The sequence below is a fragment of the Peromyscus eremicus genome, chromosome 8a, assembly GCF_949786415.1.
Source record: "Peromyscus eremicus chromosome 8a, PerEre_H2_v1, whole genome shotgun sequence".
Lineage (NCBI taxonomy): Eukaryota > Metazoa > Chordata > Mammalia > Rodentia > Cricetidae > Peromyscus > Peromyscus eremicus.
In genome coordinates, this window is record NC_081423.1 from 97,044,744 (window position 1) to 97,070,040 (window position 25,297).

General features: G+C 51.9%; 2 protein-coding genes across 3 annotated transcripts in view; one reads left to right on the top strand and one right to left on the bottom strand.

The window, feature by feature from the left end:
• Positions 1–1,510: 1,510 nt before the first annotated feature.
• Nat9 (N-acetyltransferase 9 (putative)) lies at positions 1,511–5,877 on the bottom strand. Its single transcript, XM_059269814.1, is given in 9 exon segments — positions 1,511–1,731; positions 1,733–1,822; positions 1,824–1,930; positions 2,022–2,116; positions 2,285–2,344; positions 3,125–3,268; positions 3,697–3,806; positions 5,205–5,290; positions 5,701–5,877. Coding segments are annotated over 8 exon segments (717 nt in total). The 5' UTR covers positions 5,282–5,290; positions 5,701–5,877; the 3' UTR covers positions 1,511–1,697.
• A 107-nt stretch (positions 5,878–5,984) lies between these two features.
• The window catches only part of Tmem104 (transmembrane protein 104), a 57,753-nt gene continuing 38,440 nt past the window's right edge, over positions 5,985–25,297 (top strand). For both annotated transcript variants that reach the window (XM_059272082.1, XM_059272081.1), the window contains exons 1-8: positions 5,985–6,096; positions 6,649–6,761; positions 13,641–13,762; positions 17,414–17,495; positions 17,870–17,966; positions 18,918–18,998; positions 22,004–22,103; positions 22,476–22,584. In XM_059272082.1, the coding sequence (XP_059128065.1) occupies positions 6,717–6,761; positions 13,641–13,762; positions 17,414–17,495; positions 17,870–17,966; positions 18,918–18,998; positions 22,004–22,103; positions 22,476–22,584 (636 nt within the window). In that variant the 5' untranslated portion in view covers positions 5,985–6,096; positions 6,649–6,716. The remainder of the gene's footprint in view (positions 6,097–6,648; positions 6,762–13,640; positions 13,763–17,413; positions 17,496–17,869; positions 17,967–18,917; positions 18,999–22,003; positions 22,104–22,475; positions 22,585–25,297) is intronic.

Below are 25,297 nucleotides of genomic sequence, written 5' to 3' on the forward strand. Positions count from 1 at the left end.
CGCTTAGTTCCATGTCAGTGCACCCTGGTACAGGGGACAATAGTGATGTTTATGGGGACAATAGGGATGTTTATGGGGACTGTGGGAAGAGGAAGCTGAGAGCCGCATGCTGAGAGGGCTCTGAGGCTCCTCATTCCAGAAGTGCTACAAGTGAAATCTTACTAGAGCTGGGTTCAGGATGTGAGGGTGACTTTCCTCCCTGTTCCCCCACCAAGGGATGCAGGATTCTCAGCAGTCTGAGCCTGCCGCAGACACCCTCCCTTATCTGCCCAGTGGCCTGATTGGGAGGCAGATATCCAGCACAGGAAAAAACTAGTTCATTTAGCTGCAGGACACATTGTGTGGCAAGGTAGGCTGGAAGGGACTGTGCAGAGGGGAATACACTGCCTTTCGCCAGAAGGCCCTTGAATGCCCAGGCTGCTAGACCGGGTCCTAGGACAGGTGTTCAAAAATGAAGGAGTGTGGCCCCAGCTACTTCCCGTTCACCCATTCTACAGAAAGACCACTCAGAACCAGGTTGCTGGGCTGAAAGGAACAAGTGAAGACAATGGCTCCAGGGGAGAAGCCCTGGAGCCCTCTGGGTTGGGAGAAGGGCCATTCACTATCTGGTCATCTCAGCATTACAGTCTGGATTCCACCAACCTTAAAAGGAACTATCCAGAGCTCTTATCACAGTACCTATCATCTTGTGCTTGCCTGCTCGGCTGGGCCTGGCCTCCCTCATCCACCCACGCCTCTACCCTTTGACCCCAGGTGGAGGTCCCCAGGCTGGTGTTACAGGCCTAAGGATGGCCCCACAGGGCTTGGATGAGCCCCTCCCTACCCTGCCGGGTGGAGAAGCTGTAGGGGACCTTTGACTCTAAGCTGGACCGGAACTTCTGGCTAAGGTCTGGAGCAGAGTCCAAAGGGAGCCAATAACAAGCTTCACTTCAGATTCAGGCATTTTGGATAGCAGTTTTCCCCTTGCAATCTGGGGTAAGATGCCAAGACCAGGGGCTGGGAGGTTTTGGCAATAACTTTATCCAGAGCATCAAATGCACTTCTAACCTTTTGTCAGAGTTGTTTTGAAAATATGCCTGGCCTTCTTTGATGATTACCTCAGATAACAACAGGATATTTGTCAGCGGTCTGGCCATCCCGAACCTGTGCCTCTGCTGCCCCCTAATGGCCAGGTTGGATGCAGCTGCCCGGAGACAGGATAAAGAGCTGACTGGGAGGGAAGAGCCTGATACTGCGGGAGCCTGTGGGTACCGGGAGCAGGTTCCAGGCTTCTCTGACAGGGATATAAAGAGCTGTATTCAGAAGCCATTCTTCCCTCAGACCTGTCCAGACCTGTCCAAAGAGCTGAAAGCAGGACCAAGGCCACCAGGCAGAGCCAGCCCACTCCTCCACAGGTCACCTGTCTTTTCTGCATCAAGCCCACTTGGTCACTGGCCTGCTGACAGCAGGACTGAGCGACCCCTGCCCCAGCCTTCTCCATGAGGAGGATGAATGAAGGAACAAAGAAAGCTGCCTAAATCAGTGTTTTACTCGGCCAGGACCCCAGGGAAAGGCTGACTTCCCAGCTTCCAGTTCCTACCTCCACCCTAGCCTCCAAGGACTCCAGCCATCAGTTCAGTGCAGCCAGAGTCAGCTTATGGGTGGGAGTAGGAAGGAGTCTTCTTAGCCACTGCCAGCCAGAGGAGGCCAAAGCAGGCTTAGGAGGGCCTGGAGCAGACTGAAGCCACTACATTTATCTCCCATGCAGTTGTCTGGCCTCGGGAGTGGGTAGTTCCAATTCTGCTCACACAGGGTGGCTGTCACAGGCTCTGCCGACCCAACTATAGGGCTTCTCCTCCATGTGGCTGGTCTGCTCCAGAAGCCACTGCCGCTCTGCCTCACTCACAGCCAGTCTGAGTGTCACCTCCTGGAAGACGTTGCTCACAGCCACCTGTAGGAGCCAGAGAGCAGACCTAGTGTTACAGCTGAGTTCTAACACCCACAGCTCGACTTCCCTAGGCCTCCTCACTAGGTGCCCTTACCTGCTTAAAATGAAGTTTCTGGAACATCCGGATGCTAGGCTTATTTTCTTGCCCGATTTTGGCTTCAAACTTGGTCAGACCTAGCTTGGTCACTCCTCCAGAGTTACCAGAAAGGGGGCAAAACAGGATGAAAACCTCCACTCTTCCAGCCCTCCTGTCGCAGTCTGCAGCAGAGGTATCTGCCATCTGCCTCCTCCCCCATGCCTGAAGAAGCCTCAGCTGAGGCCTACCCACTTGGACCCATGTGGTCAGCTCTGTCTTACCATACGACATCATCAGGAGAGACGCCTCGGTGCCAAGGCCCTGGCCTCTGCAGCTGGGCTCTAGGAGAAAGCACACTGTGCTGGTACCAGGGACCAGGCTCCAGTACACCTGTCAGGCACTGGGTCACTGGCCCGCGGAAAAGGCACGGGCCAATGAGAGAATGCACAAGGCTCCCAGCAATCTGAACACCCTGTTCCCTTCCACAGGGAGCTCTTGGGAGAAGTGAAGGGCCAAGGATGCAGAAGGGGCTCCTCCACGGCATGGCAGGACATCTCCTGAGTCGGTTCTTTTCAGAGGCTCCCCTTCTAAGCATGAGACAGATGGGGTTTTGAGGACCACAAAGTCAGTGTTAAGGGACAGGGAGACAGCTCAATAGTTAAGTGCTTGCCAGAAAGACCAGAGTTTGAGCCTCAGAAGCAGTGTAAAAAAGCCAGGTGTGGTGGCATGCATTTGGAAGCCCAGGACTGGGGGGGCACAGCCAGCTAGCCTTGCCTACTTGACAAGCTCCAGGCTGATGAGAAACCCTGTCTCAAAACACATACACAAAAAACAAACAAACAAAACCTTAAAAGATGGCATGTGAGGAACAAAAGCCAAGATTGTCCTCTGGCATACATACATACACACACACACACACACACACACACACACACACACACACAAGGTTAAGTTCATACCAAGGCATATGGAAGAAAGAATGAACCCAAGGGTAATCATCATGCTGGATGTGGGACAGGGGAGCAAGCTGCCACAGTCAAGAGCTGGCTGACCAGCTGACTGTGCTACCCTGGGCACCCACTAAGTGCTCTGAAGTTCCGGCTGGGCCAGGTGGGACAAACCTGCAATCATGACCTCGATCTCCCCCAAGGTGGGGTCTTCTAGATCTGTGAGGAAGAGGTTCACATCTCCCACCATGCAGCTCTCCTCAGGGGGGCGAGGCTGGGCCTGCCACTTCACTGCATCCAGTACAATGAAGGTGCACTCTGAGGGTGGAGGCAACAGTTAGCACCTGCAGTCTTCAAAGGAAAGAGGTGATGGTGTTCCCACCCAAGCCAGAGACCAGCAGGAGAAAAGGGGCCCAGAGCCTAGTACAGAGTTCCGAGTCCACCTTTGATCTGAAGTGAGGAAACAGCCTTCTCCATGAGGCATCTGTACTGAAAGGAACAAGGGGCCCAAGGAGTAGGCTGTGGCAAAGGACATGAGAGCAGGGCCTAGATTAACAGCTAGAAATCAAGTTGCCCAGTGTCTGCTGAGGAAAGAGGACAGTACGGTCAGTCAGCCACAGGGACCACTTCAAACTTTCTACCACAGTCTAGTGACAGCCTGAGAGGGGCAGTAGCTGAGAGGTGAGAAAGGAAGGAAAAGTGGAGGCTGCCGGGGGTGGGGTGTGTGTGTGGGGATGACTCCTCACTGTCTTCGTCTTCACGCCAGCTGCGTTGCATCGCATACTCCTGCTCTAGGGTCAGCGGCTCTGAGGCCGTCAGATGCCGCAGCTCCTCTGACTTCATCCACTCGTGGTACCTGCGGGGCGGGGCGGGGTGGGGCGGGGCGGGGAGGGGAGGGGAGGGAAGGGGCAAAGACTTGGTCTCAGACAAGTGGTACTGATTTAACAGCACGGGTTTTGCTGGATGTGGAGGGACAGGCCTGGATGCCCAGCATCTGGGAGGAGGAGGAGGCAGGAGGATCAGGAGTTTGAGGCCAGCCTGGGTTATAGGAGACCCTCTCTTGAGAGGATGGGTGCTCGAGCTTTGTCTGCGGGGAGAATTCAGCACCAGCCTGTCAGCACCACCATTCCAAATAGCTAAGTATGAAGTACAAAAAACCCAACAGGAAGCACGGGTTTGTGCTTTCTGAGATGAAGTGGAAGGCAGAGGTGAGAGCCCCATAGTCCTGACAGAAGACTCAAAGAGAAGGGAATGACCAGTCAGAAAAGGCAGGTCCTTCCCTCAAGCAGCAGCAGAGAGGGGCAGCCCTATGTGCCCAGCTTTCCATCCAGGAAGCGTGAAGCCAAACATTCCTCCAATTCCTGAGGATAAGTATATGCCAAGCCGACCTCAGCAAAGAGGGTTGGGCAGACCTCCACAAGGCAGGGTGCCAGAAACCTCCCAAAAGTAAAATGATTGGTAGAGGACACCCCCATCCTCTACACAACCATTTTCTCAATTTACCAGACATTTGCTAATGAACCCCACAAAGGGTCCCCACAACTCCCTTCTGGCCCTTTTTTTTTTTTTTTTTTTTTTTTTTTTGGTTTTTCAAGACAGGGTTTCTCTGTGTAGCTTTGCGCCTTTTCCTGGAACTCACTTGGTAGCCCAGGCTGGCCTCGAACTCACAGAGATCCGCCTGGCTCTGCCTCCCGAGTGCTGGGATTAAAGGCGTGCGCCACCACCGCCCGGCCCTTCTGGCCTTTTAAACAGTAGGCATCAAAATAATGTGACATTCAACATCTGGGACAAGCACGTGATACCAAGAAATGCCATCAGTAACTTAGAACAAGGGAAGAAGACACTTCTGTGTTCTTTGCTACACACATTTAGATGATGTTAATTCCTAATTGAAAAGCCAAAAAGGAAGCTGAGAGGTGAAAAGGAAAAAAAAAAGGGGGGAAATAAATTCTCTACTTCAGCATTATTCTTTCTATAATTTTTTCCCTCTTTGAGATACAGTCTCACTGTGAAGCCCTAGCTGGCCTGGAACTTAACTATGTAGACCAGGCTGGCCTCAATCTCACAGAGATCCACATGCCTCTGCCTCCCAAGTGTTGTGCTGGGATCAAAGGTGTGCAGCAGCACCAAACAAGTCATGTTTCTTAGAACAAAACCTGCTCGGAGATTAGGAATGAGGAAGGCCTTTTCACTGTGCTGTTTCCAACGGCCCCCCCATGGGGCTACAACTGCTCCCAGCCAGGTAAACATTTACCTAGGCACATGCTTGGAGGTGTAGGGTACCAGGACCACCTTCTTGCCCAGCAGCACGGTGTTCTGATTCAGCCTCATTGAAGTTGCCTACAAGTGGAGAGTTAAAGACTTCAGAGTCCCGAGTGTTTTTCCACGTAGGGTAGAAATGCAGGTTCTTCCTGTAGAGGTGGGGCTATATTAACAAGGGGGCGTTCTGCCTTTCCCCTACAAATACTCGAAAGAACAGAGAGATTCTAAAACTCTTGGCCAGAAAAAGAACCAAAAGTGTTCAACAATTCTCGGTTTTCATCTCAGGGGCCAAGTATTAGCTGCCGTTTCTATCCCCAAGAACTTGGATCTATCAAACACGAGCGCCAAATAATAAGGATTCATACGGGACGTGCCCCAGTCGGGGGAGTCCACCCTAAAATGACTTTTTAAACCTGTTTCCGACCCTTCCCTCCAGCGTCCACGCCACCCGGCTCTGGCCTTCCCCCTTTCTGGTCCCTAAGCCCCACCCGAAGTTCTCAGGCCTCAGCCCTTTGCGCGGTTCCTCGACCCTCTAACCGCCGGAGCCTGCGAACTGCCAAGCTCACACCCATCCCCCGACGAGGACGGCGTCCCCGACAACAGGCGTCAGCGCCTCTCCCAGAGAGCCAGGCTTTCCGCATGCGCGTGGGCGCGCGCCCGGCACTTCCGCCACGCAGACGGCAGCCGCGGGGCCCAATCCCGGCCACGCCCCCGCGGGGCATCCAATCAGAACACTGTGCCCCTCCCGACGCGCTCTCCGGGAAGGTGGGCTGGGGAGCATGCGCATGCGCGCAGCGGGCCCTAGTGCGGGACAGCTGGCGCCGGGTGGCAGCAGCGGAGCTGGAGGCGGTGGCCACTGGGGCCGGGAGCTAGCTGTGCTGCAGGTCTGGGACGGGCAGGAGGGTAGGATGCGGGGGACATAGGTGTGAATTTTGGAGTCTCACCAGGAGGGGAGGAGAGGGAGAGGCTCAGGATGGGGAACCCTGAAGCAGGGCAGAAGACGGGTGAGGGAGCGGGAGGCCCCATTTAAAAGAAGACTTGGGGCCAAAGAGTTAGGTTGGGAGGGGCAACCTGTGTGCAGAGAGGCAGACAGTTGGGCGAGCTGTCATGTATCGTAGTGAGCTCACATATGCTGAATGAAATGGACATAAGCACCTTAGGTTAAAGGGGGGCTTTGATGGTGAGTGAGGCTCAGTGGCTTCGAAGGCCCCTCAGTCACTTGGAGTGTGAGCAGCATCCAGGCACAGAGAAGTGCCTTGCATTAGCAAGAATAAAGTTAGAAGGTATTGTCCAGGGAGCTGTGTCCCACCAGGGTTGTCTCATGAGAGATACTGAGGCCAAAGTGTCTGAGATAAAAGGGCTGGAGGTGTAAGAGGCAGTCTCCCCGCTTCCCATCTCTGTCCATCAGAAAACTCAGCTCAACTCTTTGGTCCTAGGAACCACCGCAGCAGCTGGCCTTGCACAGAAGTAGCCTCTTCGGCCAACCCTTCCTCGCTCTTTGGAGATGGCGGGTGAAATCACGGAGACCGGGGAGCTCTATTCTCCTTATGTGAGTTTTCGTCTGGAAATGTTTCCTGCTCACCGTCATGTTCCTGCTGTCTAGAGAAGCCCACTGTTACCCGTGGACTGTGCTGGTGATTTACTGGTTTAAGTAGACCCTAGTGAAAAGCGAGACTGAAACTGCACGTGGCTGAAGTCAGGGTGTAGCTGTCTGGGCTCAGACTATAAATATCAGGCTCATTCTCCTTTCATTTATTTCTTATTTTTAAAAGTTTTTATTTTTAATGATGCATCTGTGTGGGGATGTGTGTGTGCCTACCAAACCCAGAAGAGGGCACCAGATGCTCTGGAGCTGGAGTTACAGGTGGTCGTAAGCTGCCCAGTGTGGGTGCCGGGAATTGAACTCAAATCCTTTGTAGGAGCAGCAGGTGCTCTTAACTGCTGAACTGTTTCTCCAGTTCCAGTTCCCCTTTAGATGCCTACCAGAGAGCGTCAAGCCAAACATAACTACCTTGTTAGTCTCCCGTAATGCCTACCTCAGGGCTTCTACAGGCTGTACACAGCTCTGCCGTTGTCACTGACAGCTGTTGTCTTGAGTTTCGTCCACCTCAGCAGTCTGTGACCTCTTTCGTCTTTAGCTGAATTTTAAATTGTGCAACTTTTATGGTCTTAGATGTTGAAAGGGGCGATGAACTGCAGAGGCTTCCAACTGCAGTTTGGTAGAGGCTGCAATTAGGACAATTAGAGCGATTGATTTCGCTCTGTCTTGACTGTGTGGCCCCCTCACTCCCCCACACACTCAGTTTATCTTCTCTGTGTAATATCCACTTGGTTGTGGTTATTGCAGCACAGGGGCCTTAACTGGATGTGTAGCTGGAGGTGATCATGTGACTAACCAGGATTGACTCACCCACTGCTACCAGCTATCGCCATGAAAAGCGGCTCTTCTCCCCGGAGCCTTCTTTCTAGAGTTTCCCCCGCTTCAACAGCTGCTCTGCTGTTCACAGAGCCACAAAGGCTCCCTCTTCCTTTACCTCTGCAGTTTAGCAAGGCAGGTCTCTCTCGAGTGCTGGAGCAGGAGGGACAGTGACCCTCGCCGAGCCTGCCCCGTGCGGTCATGTGATAGTTGCTAGTCTCCTCTCCTGTCAGCAGTAAGATGTCTGCACTATCCCTAAAAGTTGCCCCAGTTCCTGCTTTTTCTTACAATAACTACAAACAGAGACAAGGAAATGAGTCATTGCTGTGACTGAGTTTTAGAAGAAAACAGAGTCTGTCCCCATTTCTTATGCCTCCCCTTGTTCAAGTAATCATTCACAGGTGCTATCCTGTGTCCACAGGAACCTGGACAGTTAGGCCTGCCTGCCTCGGGAGCTCTGCCCCCCAGCCCCACTTTTCCCTTGCATTTTATATGTGCCCTATTTTATCCAGGGTCTCTGCAGTTACCGTAAGCAAGTGCTGCATTGTTTATGTTGTTGTTGTTGTTTTGTTTTTTTATCCTAATAGTGAAGAGAGATGTGGGGAAAAGATGGGTGATGGTGGCGTTGAGTAGTGTTAACCAGGAGGTGGTGGTCAGGGTTATGAGGAAAGCAGCCCCCTTCTTCCTATGGATCTTCGTTTTTCTTTTAAAGATTTATTTTTTATCTGTATGAGTGTTTGGACTGCATCTATCGATCACATGCATGCAGTGCCCACAAAGGCCAGAAGAGGGCATCAGATCCCCTACAGCTGGAGGTATATCTGTTTTTAAGCCACCATGTGGGCGCTGTGAATTGAACTAGGGTCCTCTGTAAGAGTAGCAAGTGCTCTTTATCACCGAGCCATCTCTCCAGATCCTAAGCGGTTTTTTATATTAGTTTTTTGAGAACTTTGTAATATGTTTTGAGCATATTGACCTCCTCCCCCAACTCCTCCCAGATCCATCCCACTTTCCTACCCACTCAACTTCGTGTTCTTTTTAAAACAAAACAAAAAAACCATCAAGTTCAGCTTGTGCTACCAACATGTTCTGGGCCTGTGGCCTCCTACTGGAGCATGAGTTCCTTACCAGGGGCTACTGGTTCTCCTCTCTCAACAGCTCTCAGTCACCAGTAGTTATGTGACTTCACACCCTCCTTCCCCCTGGGATTTGGTCAGGCTTGAGCGTGCCCAGGTCTTGTGCATGCCGTCACTGTGAATTCATGGGCTGTTAGCCTGGTGTGTCTAAAAGATGCTATTTCCCTGTAGTTCCCCACTCTGTAGTTCTGGCTCTTATATTCCTTCCCCCTGCCTCTTCCACGTTACCCTAGTTTCTCTTAGAATAAGTCTGATTGGGGAGGTAGGGGCGTGGTTGGTTGGTTGGCTATTGTTTTTAAATTTTATGTTTTTGGGTATTTTGCTTGCATGTATGTCTGTGCACCATGTGCCTGGTGCCCACAGAGGCCAGAAGAGGGCATAAGATCTCAGAACTAGACCTACAGATGGTTGTGAGCTGCCATGAGGGAGCTGGGACTCAAACCTGGATCCTCAGAAAGAGCAACCAGTGGTCTTAACCACTGAGCCGTCTCTCCAGTCACACACCACCACTGCCCCTGTCAGTGCCCGTGCCGCTGCCACTGATGCCATTTCCCTCCTCCTCTCCCCCTCCCCTCCCTTCTTCACTGTCTCTTTGATTTATTCTTACTATCTAAAACCTTAGTGTGTGTGTGTGTGTGTGTGTGTGTGTGTGTGTGTGTGTGTGTGTGTAGATGAGTGTAGGTGCCCATGTAGGCAAAAAAGGGGGTGTTAGATCCCCTGAAGTGACTTATAGATGCTTGTGAGCCGCCTGACATGGGTGCCGGGAATCAAACTCGGGTCCTCTGCAAGAGTAGTAAGTGCTCATAACCTAGAGTTCACTCGTTCAACTAGGCTGGCTGGACAGCAAGCTCCAAGGGTCCCCCTGTCTCCCTAGTACTGGGGTAAGTACACGCTCCCATCCCTAAGTTTGAGTGTATGTTATTTTGAGACAGTCTTATGCAGTGGCTAGCCTAGAACTCACTATTTAGACCAGGCTGGTCTCAAACTCAGAGATCCACTTGCCTCTTCCTCCACGCCCAGCTGCACCCCAGGTTTTCATGTGTGTGCACAGGATTAAACTCGTGTGTGCGTGGCAAGCACTTTCCTGACTGAGCCACCTCCCCAGCCCTGCAGTCTTAAATCCTGGTCAGACTCACACAGCGTGGCTGCCTTCTGATCCCTTTGACGGCCATCAGAGGGCCTCTTCCGGAGGGGGTGTCTTCTAGATGGAGGAGAGGCACATAGGCCTAGGGTGTGGGGCTGCTGGGGCTGTGCCTAGTTCAGCCAGAGGAGCTGGGTGAGCCTGCATGTAAGTTTATCCAAAGAGATCACAGCAGGAGCTTACTCCTCCACTCTCTGCCACCCTTCCAAGGAGGTCACCTCCCCCACTGTCATGTGACCCCTTTTTCCCTTTCCACAGTTCCTCTTGATCTGGCCTATGGCTGAGTTGAGAATGGCTTCCTTTTGCCTGTTTCTCATGACCAGTGTTCACTGAGTACCTTTCCCAAAAGTACAGAGGATATACTTTTTTGTTGTTGTTTGTTGTTGTTGTTGTTGTTGTTGTTTTCAAAACAAAGTTTCTCTGTGTAGCCTTGGCTGTACTGGAACTCACTCTGTAGACGAGGCTGGCCTCGAACTCACAGAGATCTGCCTGCCTCTGCCTCCCAAGTGCTGGGATTAAAGGCATGTACCACCACCACCCAGCAATAAAGAGGATTTAATATGTTACCAGAGTTCTGAGGCCCACAGATGGCAAAGAAATCCTGCCTTGCCCTGTGTGGCTCTCTGAGCTCCCAATGGACACACAGTGTTTACTCTGGACCTAAAAATAGCAACAAAGCAAGACAACTTCTATTTCTTAGTTAATTAAAAATTTTATGTGTTTCCCCTAAATGTATATATGTGCATCATACGATTATGGTTCCTACAGAAGCCAGATAAATGCATTAGATTCCCCCAGAACTGAATTTATAGATGGCTGTGAGCTGCCATGTGGTGCTGGGAATCGAACCCATGTCCTCTGGAAGAGCAGCCAGTGCTCTTAACCACTGAGCCATCTCTCCAACTCTACAAATACTTCTTTGTTTGTTTGTTTGTTCAAGACAGGGTTTCTCTGTGTAGCCCTGGCTGTCCTGGAGCTCACTCTGTAGACCAGGCTAGCCTCAAACTCACAGATCCACCTGCCTCTGCCTCCCGAGTGCTGGGATTGAAGGAGCCCAGCTTCTACAAATGCTTCTTCAGCTTCTTAATTCTCCCATAAAGTTTTTGCCTAACCAGTGTCACTCTCTTAAGGCCCCCGTCTTCTCCTTATTTCCAGCGTGAGAAGCCTCACCCAGACTGTTTTCACAAAGTTCTTACCCCTGCTTAGTGCTTCTTGGAACAGTGGTAGGTGGAGAGCGAAACTGCATGGAATCCAGATGTTAGGGGTCAGCTGGGATCTGTTGTTAGCGCCCTGTTAGGGGGAGCCCACCAGAGATGACCACTCAGACACAGTGTATAACCAATTGAAAGTTTTTATTCCAGCTGGCTGGGACCACACCCAAGTCTTGGGGGTAGGGGTGGGGAGACTTTAAGTGTGGCCCATGTCCAGAACATGGGATTTTTAAGGGCAGAGACCTCATCTAGACATCTCACTCAGCTGGGGGTGGAGGGCTCATGGCGTAAGCAGTTTTAACAGACCCCAAGATAAGCGATTATCTGCAGGAGGTTCCGCATAAACAGTGTTAACAAAGGACATCCTGACCTTTGGTTCCTAGAACAGAGATGGGTAGTTTTCCATGGGATTCTCCATCAAGGAGATCAGATTCTATTTAAACCTGGAAACGGCCTCAGCAAGAATACAAGGTAGAGGAGCCCCTGCACTGTCTTGCCCCTTCACACCTGCTTAAAACCCTCCAAACCATGGCACCCCCATCACTTCCACGAGGAAGGATACTTCCTGTATCCCCCATGGCTTGGTTCACTTACCTCAGCCACTATATGGCTTCCAGAAAGCCCTACAGACACCTGGAAGACTGCGATGTTAGATTCCAGCTGTTGCTCAGGTTACAGTTCTGCAGTGGCCTTTCCCTCCAACAGACACCTGGAAGACTGCGATGTTAGATTCCAGCTGTTGCTCAGGCCACAGTTCTGCAGTGTGCCCTCAAATAGATCTGGACGCTGTGAATCCCTAGCTAACAGACTTCTGAGTGCCAGGGTCTCACCTAAGGACATGAGTTAGATCAAAACTGGAAGTATGGGTGGCCATACATTCCCCACCCCTTTTTCTGTCCCCAGCATGGCAGCCAGAGAGCCTGGCTGCAGGCTACACTGGGAAACCACCCCCACTCAGGCCACGGGGGCCCTGATTCTTCTCTTCAGAGCCCTCAGCAAGCTGTTTGCCTGTCTGTCTGTCCATGGCATTAATACTCAAAAGCCCTTAGCCCCAACCGTCTGTCAATGCTCCCTTGAACCTCACATCCGAGGCCCTTCAACCCCTCCACTCCCGCTGCAGACTCTCGTACCTGGGAGTCCCTTCCGTTCACCTCTTCCTTTGTACTGTTTTATCTCCTCGTGAAGGAGGGAGGCACACGGCGGGGGATGTGCACATGATGCAGCCGTGTGCGGAGGTCAGAAGACAGCTCCGGGAGTTGGTGCTCGCCACCGTCACACAGGTGCAGGGGATCAAACCGAGGCTGTCAGGCCTCTCCATACACGCTCGTACCTGCTGAGCCGTCTCATCAGCGTGGGGTCGTCGTCTTTTTGTTTTTTTCAGTAGCTCACTGTGAAACCTAAGTTGGCCAGACCTGTGTCCCTCCTCTCGTGGATTCCCAAATGCTGGATGACAGGAGTGGGCCACCAGAGCCAGCTGAGTACCACTTACTCAAAGTGCTTTACCTCATCTCCTAACAAAGCTACGCTGCTTCTCTTCATCCCATTTCCCTCACACAGTAGTCCCTGTCACCGTCCCCACCTCTCTCCTTTGTAGTCTATCATGCCCAAGATAACCTGAGCAGGGTCTGGTGATGTCTTTTGAGTTAAATTTTACAGCATGTGAATTGTGTGTCAAGTTTTTTACATTTTTATTTATTTATGTAGTATGTGTATGTGTGTGCATATGCACACACTCACATGGATGGCATTAGAGGACAATTTGCGGGAGTCAGTTCTCACCTTCCACCATGTGGGTCCTGGGGATTGAACTCGGGTTGTCAGGCTTGGCAGCAAGCCCCTTTACTCTCTGCGCCCTCTCTAGCCCTCTTCCAGGTTTCGCTATTACCATTTTAAATCCTGAATTTGGTTGTCAGCTGTGGTGATGCATGACTGTAATCTCGAGACTTGAAAGCCTGAGATCGAAAGATTGTCCTGAGTTTAAGGCCAGCCTGGGCTACACAGCACTAGGCCAGACAGGACTGCATCACAAGGCTTTGTCTCAAACCAAGCAGCACAATCCTGAAGTTGGTGTAGGGAGAACGATTTAGTCCAGTGGTGTGTGGATGTTGCTTCCCAGTGGGCAGGGGCAAGGATTGGTGCAGAGGAGGGAGTCCAGGGATCAGCCGTCTCCAGGAGGTTTTCTAGAGATCAGTGGTCTTGGTCAGCCTTGTGCCAGTGTCCTACCTGGGGCACTCTGTCTTCAGGAAGCCCCAGCCAGGTTGAGCCGAGCACAGCTGGCTTTGGATGTCGGAAACAGACTTACATGGACGAGAATGGAGGTCTCATGGCTGTCAGTCTCTGGGTGTCCATGCCAATGCTTGACCTCCCAACGCCCGGCTACAGAGCCTGGCTCCTCAGGACTCAGGTGTTGTCCCTTCCGTCTCCCTGGTGAAGACCTACAAAGGCCTCCACAGTTGTGATGTCACCCAGAGCTGCCCTTACCTTAATTAATCCCCTGGCTGAATGTCGCTCCTGTTGGTTCCAGGTTGGGCTGGTGTACATGTTTAACCTCATTGTGGGCACGGGCGCACTCACCATGCCCAAGGCCTTTGCCACTGCCGGGTGGCTTGTCAGCCTCATCCTGCTGGTGTTCCTGGGCTTCATGAGGTAAGAGCTGTGGGGGTGGGGTGTGGGCTGCCACGTCCTTGGGCTGGGGACAGAACTGGAGGAAGTACACCCAGGGAGCCTGAATGTCTCCTAATTACCCCAAAGCTCTTGAGGGGTAAAAGATTGCTGTTTCCCATGTGTGTAGGGAAGTGGGTCCTAAGCTAGTTGGCTCAGTGTTGTTGGTTGTTTTTGTCTCTTGAGGGGCCTGCCACCCAGCTCCTAAGTAAATCACACACGGAGGCTTATTCTTAATTATGAATGCCTGGCCTTAGCTTGGCTTAGTTTCTAGCCAGTTTTCCTTAACTTAAATTATCTACCTTTTGCCTCTGGGCTTTTCCTGTTCTCTTCTGTAAATCTTACTCCGTGGCTTGCCGTGTAGCTGGGTGGCTGGCCCCTGGAGTCCTCTTCCTTCTGGCTCCTAGCTCTCTCTTATTTTTTTTTCTATATAGTCTCTCTGCCTGCCAGCCCCGCCTATCCTTTCTCCTGCCTTGCTATTGGCCATTCAGCTCTTTATTAGACCACCAGGTGTTTTAGACAGGCACAGTAATGCAGCTTCACAGAGTTAAGCAAATGCAACATAAACAAAAGTAACACACTTTAAAATAATATTCTACTACAGCCCAGAGCCAAGAAAATGGCTCCAAGGGTCACCAGGGCTTCCTGCTAAGAGAACAGTTAAGCCAAGACAGCAGCAAAGCCTTGGGCTATCTCACGAGGTGCTGGTCAGCTAGTCCTGGCAGACTCAGCTTCCCTGTTCTGAATTTTATCTCTTTAACCATCAGTCCTTGCTCTCTGAGAAAACCGCACCTAGCCATTTGAAGAGGAGTCTAGCAGACATGAAGGCCGCTGGAGAATCAGTTTGCAATTTAGGATTTGCTTAAAATAATTCACCAAGTAAATGAAAAGCACCCAGGCACACACATATACACATGTATACATACATACATACATACATACATACATACATACATACATATACACACATGCATGTATATATGCATGCTCATACACACATATACACATACACTCATACAGGCACAGTCAGTTTTTTAAGGACCTGCTTTGTGTCCACCCCACTTGCCTTCAGGAACACTTGCTTTGTCAACTAGATGTTGAAGGCTCAGCAGCTGGTGCCTCCTTTCAGAGATTCTAGTATCACTTGGCGGGGAGGGCCTGGGGGACAGCTGCAGGACAATCAGGAGGAGGTTGTCCTCAGCTACAGAGTAGATATCCACCCCCCAAAGAAAGTGAGAGGGAAACTTTACCTCCCCTGAGAGACAGCACTTCTCCTACACCATCCTCAGTGTTTGGGACTTTCCATTGGGTAAAGCGAAGAGATCTCTGTGCCCTTGTAGACTTGACCACATTGAGGGTGGGGGCGGAGTAGGGAAGGCCATCCATAAATTGTAGAGCAAGTTGCAAGTTGATAAGAGAAAAAGATAAAGCATAGCTGAAGAAAGGGCTGGGGAGGGGGGGAGGTGAGCAGGGCCCGGGGTGTGGGGGTGTGGAGAGGGGCTGCACCACATCAAAGGTTTGAGGGGAAGGGCACCCTAGAAAGAAAGAAACAGGCAAAGACTGAAGTAAGCACACCCAGAAGAAGTTCTTGGGAGGGGATCACACCCAAGGTTCTGGTTTCTTTGTGCACTTATTTTGGGGAACCTTGGGGTGAACCTCAGAGTGCTGTTGGCTCATTACGTACTTCATGCTCTCAGGGTCCTTGTCCTTATGTCACTGTGTCCCCTTTAAAGGCCCTTCAGCACAGGCAGCCATCTGACTGGGAAGTGATTGTTGGAGGCCATCCAGGTAGGGGTCGCCATGCCCCCCCTCTCTGCTAAGCCCATTTATGTTTGAATATGATCAATGAGTTGGCTTTGTGCAACCATAAGAAGCCTTCTTGTGTCTTAATTAAGATTGATTTCAGTTTTGCTTCCAATAAGACATGGAAATGCGGAGTCCTTAGAAGATTCAGTTAGGCAAGATAATGAGAACCCTTTCTGGGGCTTCTTCAGGCTTGGCTGCCCACCTCCCATCCCTTACCCTCTGGTGGAGGGATGAGGACTTAACTCTGAGCAGCTCAGTAGGTCCTTTCCCACCTGATTGCAGGGCTGAGCATTTACTGCTAGCTGATATCAGTACTGGAGGGTGTGGGGACACAGCTGTGCTGACCTCAAAATCAGGGAGACAGATGCTGGCCCAAGTAGATTGGTGCCCAGGGTTGCAGCAGCTAAGGGCAGCACCCTGCATCCTCTGTGATTGGGAGCATAGTGCATTCTGGATGCCCTATAGGCTGTGGGCAAGAGTCTGGTCCCGTTTCCCAGTCTCCCTTTAGAGAAACTGGAATACAGGCTTATTTAAAAATGAGCCAGATTATTTAGGAAATGAAAGTGCTGCCAGAGGAAGAGTGTGGATCCCAGAGTTGAGGTGCATCTGCAGACCTCCATTCCCATGGCCCTCACACTGGTGTGTAATAGTGTAAAAGCTGGCCACTGGCTGTGTTCTGGCAAGAAGTAAAAGTTGCCTGCTGTCCTTCCAAATGCTCTAGAGGCCCCCTTGTGAGTCAGCCTGCCACCTCAGAGCACCACTTGGTGTCGGCCCCAGCAGGCCTTTCTGGGTAGCAGGGCTGCATCACCCGCCTGTCACCCCTCCCCAGCTTAAGGAGTCACCCTCTGTCTAAGTTGGGGTTCCTATTCCTGCGATGAAATACTATGATAAAAAGCAAGTTAGGGAAGTTGTGGCTTACACTTCCACATCACAGTTCATCACTGAAGGAAGTCAGGGCAGGAACTCAAGCAGGGCAGGAACCTGGAGGCAGGAGCTGATGCAGAGGCCATGGAGGGGTGCTGCTTACTGGCTTGCTCCCCATGGCTTGCTCAGCCTGCTTTCTTATAGAACCAGCCCAAGGTTGGCACCACCCTCAATGGGCTGGGTCCTCCCCAATCAGTCACTAATTAAGAAAATGTCCTACAGGGGGCTAGAGAGATGGTTCAGAGGTTAAGAGCACTGTTTGATCTTCCAGAGGACCCAGGTTCAATTCCTGGCACCCACATGGCAGCTCACAACTGTCTATAACTCCAGTTCCAGGTGATCTGACACCCTCACACAGACATACATGTAGGAACACCAACACACATAAAATAAAAATAAATTATTTAAAAAAAGAAAGAAAATGCACGATGCCAGATCTCATGGAGGCATTTTCTCGTTGCGGTTCCCTCCTTTCAGTTCACTCTAACTTGTGTCGAGTTGACATGAGACCGGCCAGCACACCCTCCCATCTGCGTCTCCCACACCCTGGCTCTGTGCACAGGAGATAGAGTCTGATGTCTGTGGTGACTTTAAGGAAAACCGAATCATTTGGTGTGCACGATGACACTTTAATTTCTTTTTATGTCTATTTAGTGTGTATGTGCGTGCATGTTCCTGTAGGAATGGGTTTTCTCCTTCCATCAGATGGGTCCCCAAGATCAACTCAAATTGTCAAGCTTGGCAGCAAGCACCTTTTCCCACTGAGCCATCTCACTGGCCCCAAACCATCCCAGAATACTATAGGGAACAGCTCTCAGAGGAGAGAGTGCTGTGGGGTTGTTGCTTGGATCGGATTGTAGTTCCTGCAACCTTCTCCATACCGTTAACATGTGGCTTCCCCCTCAGCTTTGTGACAACCACCTTTGTGATGGAGGCCATGGCTGCAGCCAACGCCCAGCTCCACTGGAAGAGGATGGAGACTCCCAAGGTGTGTGCGTTGCCCTCGTCCTCAGGTGGTGCTCTGTTAAGTCGCGTACCCGCGGCCGTCTCGGCAGGGCTTCTCTCCAGCAGCCCTGGCCCGCGTTCCAGGGCCACACACAGTGGCTGCTGTCTTAGCGGTGCCACCTCGGTCCCCAACACAGCCATCTGGAGGTCACTCAGTCATTCTGAGCCTTTGTCCCAGGAGCTCTACTGTCTCCACCTTCTGATGTGACAGGAGTCTCCAAGGGACCCCTTCTGGGCAGAATGAGCCAGGGAAGGGCCACTGTGCAGTCATCTCTCTCCTTGTCTCCTCCTCCTCCTCCTCCTCCTCCTCCTCCTCCTCCTCCTCCTCCTCCTCCTCTCCATTCTACTGTCTCCCAGGAAGAGGAAGATGAAGACTCCTCCACGGCCTCAGACAGTGACATCCTCACCCAAGACAACTATGAGCGGGCGGAGAAACGGCCCATCCTGTCTGTGCGTAAGTCTTGGGCTGCAGGGCAAGCTCTACACCTCCCCCTGGTCAGCAGAGCTCCCTGTCTCTGTAGAGAGGTTCCTGGGGAGTTTCTCTGCAGACATCCTCTGAAGTGTCAGTTTAGAAGGCCTGTGGAGTACAGTACCAGAACATAGGCCTGGGGATGCTGAACATAGGTCTGGCCTCTGCTGGCTCTGCCTCCTGTATATAACTTGGCAATTATCTGAGCTCTGTGCCTCAGTTTCCCATCCTTCTACTATAGTCAGGGTCTGCTTGCATCCACGTGCTTCTCTGACTTGGTCCTCTCACACCCACACCCACCCCTGCCTAACACACATAGACTAATGTCACTGTCTCATCCTGTGCTGGTCAGTGAGGGGCAGGCCCCTGCTGTCCCCATAGGAGCATGCCTGAATTTTCCTTAGAGTTGGGGCTGGGGATACAGCTTGTTTTTAATACACTTTCCTACTGTGCCCAAGCTCTAGGCTTCACCCCCAGCACCACACACACAAATAATTAAATAAATAAGAAGACTTTGAATGCTTGAAGCAAGAAATATTAGAAGATTAAGGGGGCTGGAGAGATGGCTCAGCAGTTAAGAGCACTGGCTGTTCTTCCAGAGGACCCAGGTTTAATTCCCAGCCCCTACATGGCAGCTAACAACTGTCTATAACTCCAGTTCTAGAGGATCTGATACCTTCACACCAATGCACATAAAGTTAAATAAAAAAAAATATTAGAAGACTAAAACTTAGAAGATTCGAATGCGTGGAAAACGTAGCTCAGTAGAGAAGCACCTAACTAGCTGTGTGGGGACCAGTAGTGAGGGGAGAGAAAGCTTCAAAAGTTGGAGAAGCTTGGAGATTTACTTGTTCTAGAAAATTCCCAGCATTCAAGTAGCCCCCCTCAGGGCTCTTCTGGTGAACAACCACGTTCCTCTCTGTTCTGGCCCCACAGAGAGACGTTCATCAGCCAACCTTTTTGAAATCACAGACCGGGTGGAAATGGGACAGATGGCTTCCATGTTCTTCAATAAAGGTAACAGTCATTCTGGGATGGTGCGTGGGACAGGGGCACATTCAACCTTTGCTCAAGTCCTGTTCTTTGTAATGGGGGTTCCATGTTGAAGGACAGGGCAGATAGGGGAGAGCAGACCACCAGAGGAGCCAGCTTGTTGCAAGGCATGACCCGCTTCCCGTTGGCTTCCTGGGGTTCCTCGCTGTCCACTGGCCTGAAGAATAAGGGTTATCCATCCTACTAGTACAGGTCCTAGGTTACTTTCCAGAGAAAAAAGCCAATGGCACACAGCCATAGACTTTACCACACACACCTGTCCCCTGCCAGCCAGCAGAGGGCGCTAGGATCCCACACTGGCATTGCCCAGTGATCCAGCACTGGATAGCCAAGGCAACATGCTCCTTCCGGGCTCTGCCTGTTCCTGGCTGGCATTTGCTACAGCCTGCAGGTGTCCACCTGACTCCAGTATCTGCCAGTGATAACCTTTTCTGCCTCTGTGGTAAATCTTATTTATTTATTTATTTATTTATTTATTTATTTATTTATTTATTTATTTAGGAAAATGGGCTGTTTTCAGAGTTTAATATTTAGTATTTATTTATTTGTTTATTTAGGAAAATGGACTGTTTTCAGAGTTTAATATTTAGTGCCCAAACCTATCTTGTCCCTGCTTCCTCGGCCATGGAGCACAGCCTCTAAGCTAGCGTAGATTTTTTGCCCCTTTGTCAAAGCCTCCCCATGTGCCAAATGAGACATCTCTGCCAGTTCTTTCTGGTCTTGAGTGTGGCTGTGGAGAGAGGGGAGGACTGCAGAAATGGGAATCTTCTTGACTAAACACCAGGCACTCGGCTTGCCATCGAAGGTGCAGCTTGTGACTGGTCCAGGACAGGCGTTTGTGGGTGCGGGCTGTAGAGGGTTTCCACGGATCATCAGAGCCAGCTTGGCTGTGTACAGGCCCACTTTTCTGCCCTTCCTTTGTTCAGTTTCTATCACTCACCACCCATTAAGGGAGAGCGCATGAGCATCCCCTCCAGGCAGCCACTTAGGTCTTCTCCAAATTCAAGCTTGAAATGCAAGTGCACATCAGTGGGAGAGCACGCATTCTAAACCGTCCTGTTCATCAGTGCGTTCTGTGCCTGTCCTGATTTCCTTTTCATTTGTGTGTGTACATATCCGTGTGTGTGTGTGTGTATCTGAGTGTGCGTGCACACAGGTGCACATGTGGAGAGGCCAGAGGCTGACATCAGTTGTCTCCCTCCTCTTTCCTCCTTAGATTTTAGGCAGGTCTCGCACTGAACCTGTGAACCTGGAGCTCACCTGTTCATCTAGGCTGACTGGCTCACAGGTTTAACAACCCTCCTGCCTCCATGTCCCCAGCGCTAGGATTACAAGCGCATGCCTGGCTTTTTTCTGGGGTACTGGAGATCTGAACTCAGGTCCCCATGCTCCTGGCCTGATTTCTTTAAGGTTTCTGTAGACTAGTGGTCTGTTCTGTCTTGTTTGCCCACATCTCATTAAAGTAGCACATTTGTGTGGGAGCAGCCTCGCTATTGAAGAGCCTCCCCAGTACCTCCTGCAGGACTTCTCAGGCTTGGCACTGGTGACATTGGGCTGGTAACCCTCTGTCATGTCAGTCTGTTCTGACCTGAGCATTATGGGATGATGAGACAGTTTTTCTGGCCTCTTGGATGTGACCGTCAACACTCCTCAGACATTGCCACATGTCCTCTGTGAGGGTTGGGCTGCAGACCCCCCCCCACCTCCCCCCACCCCCTCTCTGCTCTCTGCAATAACAGGTTGTTCTCATCACCTTTGGAGGAGCTGCACCCTCCACAAAAGGCTCCCCAGGGTTCGACGCTCATTTCTCGTCATTAGAAATGCCAGCCCAGACATTAATGTCCTCTCAGGAAGTTCATTGATCCTCCGACTTTGTGTCTAGTAATGAAATTTTATTGATCAAGGAGGGCTGTTGGCAGTTCATAAACAGCCAACACCGTGGCTGTCGGCGGGTGGTGGAAGGGGATGGGGAGGAGGAGATGTCTTCGCACAGAGACTGTGGCCATCAGAGAGGAAAGGCAGGCTGGAGTGGGCTGTACCTAGAGCCTGGGGTCATGATGATAGACAGCCCCAGGGCCTCAAGCCCTGTCAGGGTTAATTCTGACATGGCAGGTAAGGATATGGCGCTGGTCATGTTTAAAAAGCGGGTGCTGTGCCTATGCCTTTATGGGTTCTTTCTTTCTTTCTTTCTTTTTTTTTATTGTATTTTCCTGGCCACTTTTGTCAGGATTCTGAGGAGCAGAGTGACCTCACATAGCCCAGGACTGACGTGTCTCAGGCTTTCCCCTGGGGACCTGTAGGCTGTTCTGAGCCACCAAGATTAGAAGGGAACTGTCACTTCATTTTTCTTCTGTCCTCAGAGAAGCCAGCCGCTTAAGACTGGTGACATCAGGAACTTGAACACTTAGTCTAGATGTAAGTGTGGAGCTGGTTGTCTGGACCATGACCCTTAGGTGCCAGCCCCAGCTGCCAGTGCCTGAGCTTATCCAGGGCATCAGCCTGGCTCTTTGAACCCAAATCCATTTCCTTTTCTACATTTGATGTATTTATTTTGTTTGGGGGCAGGGCATGTGAGTGGGGCACGGGACAGCCTGCTGACATTGGTTCTTCCCTCCCACCGTGTGGACTTCAGGGATCAGATGCAGATCCTCAGGTGTGGTGGCAAGTGCCCTTACCCCGCCATCTCTCTCACCCAATCAGTGCAGATTTGATTCCTCCCTCTGATCTCCAAGCCTCGTCGAGCTATCCCAGGCACCAGTCCCAAGCTGATGCATCTCCTGCCAGCCTCACAGTGTAGCCAGCTAGAATAAGAAACAGGAATTCGGGGTCATTTTTTTCCACCTTTTGTAGAAGGCGAATGGCCTGAAGAGCTGAGAGCAGCGGAAGCAGTGAAGAAAGACTCAGCCGTCAAAAAAGGACGCAGACGCGTCTGTCTCTGGCTCCCTGACCTGTGGCTTTGTTGCTTTCAGTGGGGGTCAACCTGTTCTATTTCTGCATCATCGTTTACCTGTACGGAGACCTCGCCATCTACGCTGCAGCTGTGCCCTTCTCCCTCATGCAGGTGACCTGGTGAGTAGCCCCCTCGTCTTTCTCCCTGGTTGCAGACCCACAGGCCTCCTCCACCAGCAGGGCAGAGGGTCTTCCACAGTACAGCCCTAAACACACCCACAGCCGAGGACACGGCCCACCTAAGGTCCTTGTCCACACAGAAGGCCCAGCTGTGCCCTCTGCCCGCACGAGGCACTTCTGCATCGTGTCCTCCCCTTTCCTGTCCCGTCAAGAAGGTAGCTTGGGTTCCCGGGCCTCCGAGTCATGGTGCTGCATGAACAAGTGTGGCTTGTCCTCAGAGACAGTTATGAAAAGTGGGAGTGCAGGCCCCTGGTCTCTTCTAGCCAAGCAGGGGCCTGTGCTGAGCCCAAGTTTGCCGATTGCTCTCTTCAGCAGTGTGACTGGAAATGACTCCTGTGGCGTGGACACAGACACCAAATACAACGACACTGACCTGTGCTGGGGGCCCCTGCGCCGGGTGGATGCCTACAGGATCTACCTGGTGAGTGTCCTCTCGCGACCTGGGGCACACCAGGCCAGCGTGCGTGCGTGCGTGGCAGAGAGTGTTTGAACCCCTTTTCTTCTCTGTCCCAGCCCTCTCTCCAGAGAGGAGTCCTGCACACTGTCTTCACTCTGACTCCCAAGTGAGGTCTTGGCCACAGAGTCAAATGTGGCTTGGAATGGGCCTCCGGGTCCAGGCCAGCAGATTGCCGTGAGCTGGCGCAGTTTGAGGAGTACCTGCAAAGGTCTTGTGTTCCAGAGACCTTCTGGGTCTTGGCCTCACTCTAGGCCAGCTAGGCGCACACCAGCAGGATAGACAAGACTGGTCCATCTTCCAGTTGACCCTGACCACAGACAGCCTCTCCAGACAGGTTGGGCTCAGCCCAGCCTTCTTCCTGTCTTCCCATGGATGAGGGAAGAGGATGAATCGCCTGCCTCACTCTTGATTGCTTCGTGCTGTGGCGTGGTGGGGGTGGAGCTGACTAATACACCAGACAGGCCTCAGATAATAAGACGACAAGGCACCAGAGGCAATTTGTCTCTGCCTGCTTCAGAGGCGGGCTCAGGAACGTTTCCCTCCAGCTTTGGTGGCATCTCTTGGTCCTTTCTGCCCCCACTTGGTTCTTCTCAGCCCTGACACGTGGTCAGGTGTGCTAGATGCCACTCAGTCCTGGCCGTGGCAGCTTTACCAATGTGAAGGGGCAGGGAGAGAGCAGGGTCTTTCTGCCAGGAGCCTCTTGACTTGGGTCACCCCTGTCCCAGCTCAGGGTTCCATGGACCTTGTCATCTGTGCTGCTGGGGTCTGGACTTACTAATCCCAGGGACTACTGAGTGGGTTTCATCTTTCCGACCAAGTAGGCTCCTGAAGGACCCTGCAGGCTAGGGTTCAGGAGCTATGTCCTGTCTGTGTTCCTGTAGCTGTCACTCTGTGGTCTGTGTCCCCACTGGGGCAGGCAGCCCTCCCTAGGACTTTGTGTGCTAGTAGAATTTCATCCTTGACCCTCCCATTGAAAGTGCAGCAGGTATTTGATAGCAAGTTCCATCATCCGGTGCCCAGGTCCACCTCTGTGGCCCTGGAGTGGGCACAGGAACCCAGCAGGCAGCCAGGCGCCAAGGCGGGAGAGGTCCAATGAGGCTTCGTTAGCCTCTTAGCATTTCAGTATGCCACAATTAAGGCCCCTCTGAATCAGTTCCTCCCCAGGTGTAGGGAGCAGGAGGAGAATGAGGACGGTGTCTGGGTGCTCCAGGGAGGAGTGACAGCAGCTGAGCTGCTCTGGTGGGTCCCCACAGGGGAGGCCACCACAGTCTGCAGGCTCTGCCTGGTACACTCCCCACCCTGCAGCACAGTGGATACCAAGCACAGGGGGTATTGGATGCTGCCGTTTGCTTGGTGAATTATTCAGAAGCATTGTTATTGCTGTGTTAAATTGTTCCTGCAGTCTTTTCTGTAAACCTTCCACATGATGGAAGCCTCCCTCCCCGAGTCTCAATAACTCTGACAGAACAGAAGGAACCCCTCGGGAAAGCAGACGGGCATTAATTACTACCTTCATCTCCCAGATATTACACTTATTACTCACGGAGCTAATTGTCCTGGTGCCTGCGAGCACTCCAGCCTGAGAGGCCAAGCCTTCAGGGTAGGAAGGGGAAGACGAGTGCCCCCGGGGAGCCTTCTCTCTGGGTAGCACACACTGTCCGTGCCTGAGCCCCAGTCTGCCCAGAACCTTCGCCTCACCTGCATCCTTCACCCAGTTCAGAGGGCTGACGGTCTGGACATCATCTTGGAGGTTCCTTTCCAGCTTTGCATGTGGTCCCCAAGGTCTGTGGTCCAGGAAAGCAGCACAGCCACCTGACACAGTGCTATGGCTTTATCTGTCTGCAGACCCCTCCCCCAAGGAGCTAGAAGGGAGATAGCAAGGATGCTGGCATCTTTCCGCGGGCCTGAGTCTCCTAGCAGACGATCAGGGCATCTTTCCTTCCCAACTAAGGAGAATGAGACCCTAGCAAGTAACCTCTTTGGATCTCAGAAGTAGGGCCGACATCCTCTAACCTGGCCTCTCATCATTCAGGATCAAGTGGTCCCTCCCTTCCCAAGGCTCTAGCCTCATGCCTTTCACCACCAGCTGGTCTGATTTTGAGGCTCGTCAGGGTCCACCCAAAACGTTAGCAGGGCAGCAAGCAGGTGAGAGTAGACTGAAGGCTCCCTCCCACCCCACACATAAATCATCTCAGGTAAATGATGCCCTCCCGCCTGCGTCTTTAAAAGGACTTCATAATAATCATGTCTTCATTGCTATTCTGGAACAGTATGTTCTGTGGGATAAAGAAACAGGCTTTTATATTGTGGCTCAATGTGCAGACCGTCCTCTGGAAACCAGCTCAGGAAAGCCCCCAAGAAGCGCACAGAGAATGAGAATAGGTGGGATCTTAACTACTTCTGAGAGCGGCCTGTGGGCAGCATCTGATGACGACGTCAAGATGGGCGCTTTCTCCACCAGCAGCCATCAGCAGCCTCCCAAAGCCCCTCCCCTTAAGAGATGGAAAATCCCTCCTCCCTTCCCCTGGTGGCCCCCAGCTACTTCCCATGATTCCCAGTGCAGCTGATGAGTCAGTTCCTCCTTCTTCATCCCTGTGTTGGCCTTGGAGCAGGGTGCTTGGGGCACTGAGGGTCCCCTGCATCACCCACTGCTTCAAGTGCACTCTCGGGTATCTTG